Here is an 8,972-nt window from a genome sequence, read left to right on the forward strand (position 1 = left end):
AAGCTTGATCAATATAATATTTTACATATGACAATATGCATCATTACATGTATGAGTGAAGTAACCCTGTAGTATGGAGCCTTTCTTTACAGAAAACTTATCATCAGCCTGAAGAACTAAATAAAATAACCTTAAAAGTGTGATGTTTTAATTTGATCTAGCAACTAAAGGTCAGTTTTGACTTTTTTTATGCCACTGCTGTAGCGGAGGGGGCATTAAGTTTTACCCTTGTCCGTCTTTAAGTACGTACGTACATACGTCCCAAAATTGCTTTCCGTTCTCTAACTTTAGTTTGCCTCAACCAAATGTTATGAAACTTATACACAATGCTTATTACCACAAAACACAGATCGAGTTTGAATTTTGGTCGCGTCACTTTTACCGTTCTAGAGTTATGCCCCATTACAAATGGAAAAATTGCTGAAATATTCATTTCTGTTCTCTAACTTTAGTTTGCCTCAACCAAATGTTATGAAACTTATGAACAATGATAATTACCACAAAACACAGATCAAGTTCGAATTCTGGTGGCATCACTTTAACCGTTCTAGAGTTATGCCCCTTTACAAATGGAAAAATTGCTGAATTTTTCGTTTCTGTTCTCTAACTTAAGTTTGCCTCAACTAAATGTTTTGAAACTTATAAACAACGCTTATTACCACAAAACTGAGATCAAGTACAAATTTGGGTAGCGTCACTTTTACAGTTCTTGAGTTATGTCCTTTTATAACGTTATATGCAAGCGGGGGCATCATCTGTGTCCCATGGACACATTCCCCATTTTTATACGACCGCAAAAATTAAAAATTTTTTGGTCGTATGTTGGTATGACGTTGGCGTCGTCGTCGTCCGAAGACACATTGGTTTTCGTACTCTAACTTTAGTTTAAGTGAATGGATCTCCATGAAATTTTACCATAAGGTTTAATACCACAAAAGGAAGGTTGGGATTGATTTTGGGGGTTATGGTACCAACAGTTAAGGAATTAGGGGCCAAAAATAAGCATTTTTGTAACTTCCAGACATAACTTGTGTGTTAGTGTATGGATCTCTCTGACATTGTACCACAAGGTTCCATATCACAAAGGGAATGCTGGGATTGATTTTGGGGGTAATTGCCTCAAAATTTTAGGAATTAGGGGCCAAAAAAGGGGCAAAAAACAAGCATTTTTCTAGTTTCATGATAATAACTTGTGTGTAAGTGTATGGATCTTTCTGAAATTGAACTACAAGGTTCCATATCACAAAGGGAAAGCTGGAATTGAGTTAGGGGGTAATTGCCCAAAACGTTTAGGAATAAGGGGCCAAAAATAGCATTTTTCTAGTTTCCAGACAATTACTTGTGTTCAAGTGTATGGATCTCTCTGAAATTGTACTGCAAGGTACCATACCTCAAAGGGAAGGCTGGGATTGATTTTGGGGGTAATTGCCTCAAAATTTTAGAAATTAGGGGCCAAAAAGGGAAAAAAAAACAAGCATTTTTCTAGTTTCAGGACAATAACTTGTGTGTAAGTGTATGGATCTTTATGAAATTGTACTACAAGGTTCCATATCACAAGAGGAAAGCTGGGTTTGAGTTTGGGGGTAATTGCCCTAAATGTTTAGGAATTTGGGGCCTAAAAACAAGCATTTTTCTAGTTTCCAGACAATAAGTTGTGTTCAAGTGTATGGATCTCTCTGAAATTGTACTGCAAGGTACCATACCACAAAGGGAAGGCTGGGATTGAGTTTGGGGGTGATGAATCATAAGGGGGTTCAAAAAATTTGGGGGGGAGGATTTTTTTTTTTTCCTTTTTTTTCTTTTTTTCCTTTTTTTTCTTTTAAAATTTTCCATTTCAAGTTGGTTATTTCTGATTTATATTTAAAAGCAAATAATAATGATATGGTAGGAGATACACACCAAACAGGATGTGTAAATTATTATATAAGTATTGAGCAATAGCAAGAAATTTTCAATTGCACAGTAAGGCACAATAGCAAGAAATCTTCCATTGCACAGTATTGCGCAATAGCAAGAAATCTTCAATTGCACAGTATTGCGCAATAGCAAGAAATATCCAATAGCACAATATTGTGCAATAGCAAGAAATTGTCAATTGTACAGTATTGTGCAATAGCAAGAAATATTCAATTGCACAGTATTGTGCAAAAGAAGATACTTCGTATAAATTGCTTATTTCTTGACCAATTTCAATGGGGTTTTATTCTTGAATTCTTGGGGTTCTTTAATATGCTGAATCTAACCGTGTATTAAGTTTTTGGATTTTGGGCCCCGTTTTTAAATTGGTCCACATTGCCGTCCAAAGGGTCCAAAATTAAACTTTGTTTGATTTCATCAAAAATTGAATTATTGTGGTTATTTGATATGCCGAATCTAACCGTGTATTTAGATTCTTAATTTTTGGTTCCGTTTTCAAATTGGTCTACATTAAGGTCCAAAGGGTCCAAAAATTAAACTTAGTTTGATTTTAACAAAAATTGAATTCTTAGGGTTGTTTGATATGCTGAATCTAAACATGTATTTAGAATTTTGATTATGGGCCCAGTTTTCAAGTTGGTCCAAATCGGGGTCCAAAATTAAACTTTGTTTGATTTCAACAAAAATTGAATATATGGGGTTCTTTGATATGCTGAATCTAACCATGTATTCAGATTTTTGATTTTTGGGCCCCGTTATCAACTTTGTCCACATTGAGGTCAAAAGGGTCCAAAATTAAACTTTGTTTGATTTCATCAAAAATTGAATTCTTGGGGTTCTTTGATATGCTGAATCTAACCATGTATTTAGATTTTAGATATTGGACCATAATAGGTGAATGTCCAATTTAAATTTTTAAGTTCTTAGACCACATTCATTCTGTGTCAGTAACCTATGCTGTGTCAAATATTTAATCACAATCCAAATTCAGAGCTGTATCAAGCTTGAATGTTGTGTCCATACTTGCCCCAACTGTTCAGGGTCGACCTCTGCGGTCGTATCAAGCTGCACCCTGCGGAGCATTTTATTATTTATTGTAATCCCACTTAAAAACATATACTTTTATTAATGTTACTATAGGTAGAAAAATTAATTCTATTTGATGGTGGACCTGATTATTTCTCAGCACAATTCAGAGCAGCACAAAAGGCAGCAAAAGATGACAGTGAAGTAAGTATTATAGCCCAACTCTTTCTCTGCAAAAATATGTCAAAGACTCAAGGGTTAGGGTTGCAATACTTATTTTTTTTTGTCCTCAGCATATCTTGCCGTGGGAGATATGGCAATGTTCTCCGTCCGAAACACATCAATACTTTCATACTTGATATGATTATTTGTCGTCATTTCATTTCATTTTTTTAAAAAAGGAAAGGTGAATATCTAGTGATGTCTAAAAATAAGTAAATTTAAGGAGAACTACAGTCTCCCATGAAATATTACCAAAATAGACATGATTGTCAAAAAATGGGTACTCCATTGAGAATGGTGTCAAAGATTATATAGGAAACTACAAAATTCTCCAAATGTGTATGCAAAAGAAGGTGCACATTTTCAATGTTTATACAAACTGGGGAGGACCAAATTATCAAGAAAATTGATAACCTTCATTGAGAATGTTACTGAAAATTTAAAAAGATTTGCTGGAAAATTTACCAAAAATTCCAAATGTGTTTACAAAGTGAGGTGCACATCTTCAAATACTGGTGAAAACACTTACGAAAGGGAGAGCGGGGTATCAGAGGTACCTGAAAAGGAAGACTTTCTAAGAACTATTCTGTATACTATTTCTCTGTTTTAGCTGGATTTGTATTTAGAAATAGGAGCTCTGGTGAACTTTTTGATGATGTTTGTACCAGTACCTAGTATTCAAATGCTACAAAATATCTTGCATCAGTTACCCAACCAAGAGGCTCGCATACAGACTGTGGTGGAAATGTCATTTAAAAATGTAGAAATTTGGTATGCTAATTAAGTAGGAAAATATTAAATGATAACTATAAGTAGGCCTTTTTCTTTAAAAAAAAAAACAACATGTGACCTCCAGATTAGAGGTATACATTTCTAATGAGGTTCTTTCAACTGAAATTGGTAGAAATTTGAATATATTTCAATACTTGATATACTATTTCATGAAATCTCTAGGTGAGAAACTCAAACTGCAGCTGAAAATTTTAAATAATAAAAAATTGAATTATAGCATCAAATGTATTTATTGTAAAAGTGAGGTGAAAGATACTAAAGGAATGTTCAAACTCGTAGGTCGAAAAAATAAACTTGACAACGCCATGGCTAAAAAAGAAAAAGACCAACAACAGTACACAAAACACAACATAGAAAACTAAAGACTGTGCATTTTGAAATTATTGCGAAGTTTACTGGTATATTAATGAGAAAAATGTGACAGTATCATGTTCCTAATAATAAAAAACTTGCATTCATAATTTCAATTGTGATTTCCTTCATAAAGTTTTGTATTTGCATTAATTAAATTTTTCCATTTTCCCAGTAGTCAAGGATTCGAAATGATAAATGCATCCATTAACTTCTAAATTTACAGTATATGAATTAAAATCCTTGGAACTGTTCATAAAAGTACTATCAGACTAGACCTAGCAGAAAACTTAGTAGTATGACTGCAACATATGGCTTTCTGCTGTGTTAAGTATACTTATACAAAATTTTTATTTGTTGATAAAAACAAACACTTTACAATGTACTAAAAATAAGTTTTTTTGTAGTATGACTGCAACAAAGACCAAATGGCTTTCTGCTAAGGAAAAGCTATTCAGTAAAAAGAAAGGTGCCAAAGATGTGGGAAAAAGTTCAATGGCTGATGCTGCACAGGAAGTGTTGTCATGGAAACGAAGAGAACAAGCTTCAGACTTCATAAAAAGTGTCAATATGGTAAACAAGTACAAGAATAAACGTGGAAAATTTCAAGGTAATCAGCCGTAAAAAATATTTTTTTATTTGTATATCTGAAGGTATAGAACCACTAATTCAGGCCCGGTCGGAAAGAACATACAAGAAAATAGTACATATTTTAAACAAAATAGTTCCTACGCATAGCTGTATCTTTGTCAATAGTGGGAATATTTGGGTAGTTTTAGTATCAAATGAAAGCTTGGGGACTTGGGGTCACTGTAGAACCCTTGTTGAAAGTTTTATTTGAATAATAAAGAAGTATAGGAAATTTTAATAGGAGGGCTCATTTGGCCTGTTGTTCAGATCAGAAGTTCCTGTTTTTGTACTATCAAACTTCCGGGAACCAGTACGCTCTAATATGCAATTAAAGGTATGTTGATTTTTTCAGCACAAGTCAGCATAAGGTACAGTTTTGACATGAAATAACTGCCACTTTATTTGAACTTAAGATAAAGTAGCCATTTATGCTTGAAACTGCAGAATTTAACATAGAAAGCAATGGGGCTATAAATTAGTGGTTTTATACCTATTACTGACAGGCATGAGAAATTCTATTTTTAGAAATCATACCCTTTACAGTGAAAATTGGTCACATTTGTTGTCAGAAATCATGTTACATTATTTTTTTTATGTAACAATTATGTTAGTGTCAAATTACAGCCCTCAAATTGCTACAATAAGGTATTTTAGCCTTTTTTGGTCATTTAGCATGCACACAGTTAAGATTTTACCTGAAATTTAAATTTTTGGATTATCTAACACTGAAACCAATGAAACTTGTATATTATGACTAGTTTATAGTATAAATATTGTTTTTGGTCAAATTATCTAGTGAGTGTTCATGTTTTATTGTGTTTCTTGGTGAATTATTTATTTCAAGGAAAATTGGTGTATACTTATATAGGAATTCCAAAATCTCACTTGAAATGCATTTTATAATCATTTTAGCAAGTTGTCTAGCTTGGAGATACATAAATTGCTTTGTTGATCCATGTTTATACATAAAAGTATGTTTTTTTTACCTAATCACTCTCCTTTTCCAACATGTAGAAAAAAGGGGGGACAAAATTATCAATTATATTTTATGTTCGGACCACTGTATTTGTATTCAAGGAAGAATCTCTGATAAAAATAAGACATATAGGTAAGAACACTGTTATTTGAGTAGATATTAACAAATCAGAACTGGTAAAAATTGAAAAAGTGTCATATCTGTCACTATTAGTATCTATATGTAGTTTTCTTTGTTTAACGCATATGTTACTACCAGTCCAATTTGAGCTTGAATTCAGTGATATAGTGTTTTGACAAAAGCTTTATGTGTTTTTCTATGCTAGAAATAGATCATAGAAGGAAATTAAGTCAAGCAGAAGTCAATATAACAAGTTTGGTGCTGTTATAGGTATAGAACCACTAATTCAGGCCCGGTCGGAAAGAACATACAAGAAAATAGTACATATTTTAAACAAAATAGTTCCTACGCATAGCTGTATCTTTGTCAATAGTGGGAATATTTGGGTAGTTTTAGTATCAAATGAAAGCTTGGGGACTTGGGGTCACTGTAGAACCCTTGTTGAAAGTTTTATTTGAATAATAAAGAAGTATAGGAAATTTTAATAGGAGGGCTCATTTGGCCTGTTGTTCAGATCAGAAGTTCCTGTTTTTGTACTATCAAACTTCCGGGAACCAGTACGCTCTAATATGCAATTAAAGGTATGTTGATTTTTTCAGCACAAGTCAGCATAAGGTACAGTTTTGACATGAAATAACTGCCACTTTATTTGAACTTAAGATAAAGTAGCCATTTATGCTTGAAATTGCAGAATTTAACATAGAAAGCAATGGGGCTATAAATTAGTGGTTTTATACCTGAAAAGGAAGTGCTTGAAAAAATTGTCATATTTCTTTGCTATGCAGTGTCATTTCCTGCTCTAGAAAAAAAAATCATTGATCTTATACTAGTCATCCTGTAAGCCTAGACAAATGATTTCTGAATAAAGTTAAGTTTGCCATGGCTTACATCTTTCTTCTATAGAATATATATTGTTATTATTATGATACACAACTCTTAAGAATAGGGACTTTATTGCATTCATCTTGTCCTTTGTCTGTTCATCAAAACAAATGTTTCCATCACTTTTCTCAGCTATTACTGGACAAAAAGCTTCTTTTCTGATCTGTTCAGACACCAACTTCCTGTTTGCAAATAATTTGAAATTTTCAACATGTTGAATGGACATAAATGTTTTTGACACATATTTCTACAGTACTGATGAACAGAATGACTTAATATGTAGTCAGCAGCTTGACAGTTATGAGTTGTTACTTGTTTGTGCTTTTGTATCTGTCAGACTATTACTTCTTGTTTACAGATACTTTGAATTTTTCAATATGTTGAATGAATTTAAAATTATTTGTCCCACATTTCTCCAGTACTACTGAACAGAATGACTTCAGCAGCTTGGGAGTGATGAGTTGTAATGTGTGAGCACTTTTGGATCTGTCAAACTTCTGCTCCCTAACTGAATGAGTATCACAATAATAAGAACTTGCATTCTTATATCTGATACATAAAACTATAAGCAAATTTTCCTGAAGTCGCAATAATTAAGCTCACATTTTAGTCCATTCGCAATAATTTCTGAATTTACAGTATTAGATACATGTTTAAAACATGTTCCATCAAAACTGCAGCTCAAAACTTAATGAAATGCTGAAAACGTTTTCATATACCTCTTATAATTTAGTTAGTAAGTTATTGCTATTTGTCCCCTTTAAAGTTGATGTGTCGATGTGAATAGGTCAGGCAATGCAAAATAAAGGGTATGGTGATGCAGTATCCTAAATAAAAATAACAGGCTTTTTTTTCAGAAACAATGACAATTGATATGTAAACATTTATTTTTATTATATCTTGATAGGTAGAATATTCATATGACGTATTTAGTTAACCTGGTTTAATTTTATTTTTGTAGGTGATATACATTTATTACGTATTAAATCAGACCCAGTGATGTGTGAACACCTGCCAGTAGACTACGGACTACAGAGCTGGGTGTACTGGAAAAGTTCATATAACATTCTACAATGGATCTCATGAAACGTTCTTAAATAGGGATTCTGGGAAGGAAGTAGCTGAGGAAATAACCAAGATTCTATCACTTGTGAAGTAACTTGCTGAAAAGCATCTCTTGAAACCTTCCTAAATTGAAATTCTGGGAATGAAGCAGCTCTAGATATTATAAAGATTTACCACAAGTGACTAACTGATCAGGGTCTGAACAAGTGTTGATTTTTGCGGAACTGACAATCTTGTTTTTGATGTAAATGGGAAGATTCTGTAAAATATGAAGACTTTTGAATAAACGGTTCATTGTATTTATTGTTATAATATATGAACTTCACTTTTGTAAACCTGGTATTGTGTGTTCTGTGTTGAAATGATATCTGTACATTTGTTCACTGATGCATGTTGATTTTTAGACAAAAGTATATGTTATTGAGCACTCTGTTTTCATGAAGTTTTGTAGAACTCGTTTAACTGCATCTGAATATAAAAACAAATTATATAATGTAGCATTTTTAACTGGATTTTCGAAGGAAAAATCTGTTATTGATTTGGGGATGTACGGCAGGCGGGCAGCTGCCAAACAGTGTCCGTTCATTAACATGAAAACCCTTTGACGAAATTTTTTCCAATTTAGATATGTTGTTTCCTGTGATTAAATGAAGGTCAAGTTTAATTTTCACGATTTTAGCTTTTCTGGTTGTTGAGTTATAGCCCTTTCCCAAGACTTCAATTTTTGATGTAATACTTATTAATTACTCCATTTCTGTTCAAAGGGAAATAACTCATATTTTAAAAGATTTTTAAAAGACATTGTATTGGATTTTTTTCTTTTCTTTGGTAAATTGTTTGAGGAATTTTGTGGTAGGTTTGTTTGTTATTCTGTATAAACCAGTTTTCTGAATGCTATATATATATTTTTTTTTGATGAAGTGAACTCCAATAATCTATTTTTATTAAAGGATATATTTCATTACATTACATTGTGTAGATAAAGTTGTTG

At 32.6% G+C, this 8,972-nt stretch overlaps 1 protein-coding gene across 1 annotated transcript in view; it reads left to right on the top strand.

The window, feature by feature from the left end:
• The window catches only part of LOC127702831 (fatty acid synthase-like), a 60,317-nt gene extending 52,242 nt beyond the window's left edge, over window positions 1-8,075 (top strand). Inside the window, 5 exon segments of the mRNA XM_052207133.1 lie at window positions 3,058-3,147; window positions 3,776-3,936; window positions 4,716-4,918; window positions 7,878-7,957; window positions 7,959-8,075. Coding sequence (XP_052063093.1) covers window positions 3,058-3,147; window positions 3,776-3,936; window positions 4,716-4,918; window positions 7,878-7,957; window positions 7,959-8,075 — 651 coding nt within the window.
• The last annotated feature ends 897 nt before the right edge of the window (window positions 8,076-8,972 follow it).

The sequence above is a fragment of the Mytilus californianus genome, unplaced genomic scaffold, assembly GCF_021869535.1.
Source record: "Mytilus californianus isolate M0D057914Y unplaced genomic scaffold, xbMytCali1.0.p SCAF_5, whole genome shotgun sequence".
Taxonomy (NCBI): domain Eukaryota; kingdom Metazoa; phylum Mollusca; class Bivalvia; order Mytilida; family Mytilidae; genus Mytilus; species Mytilus californianus.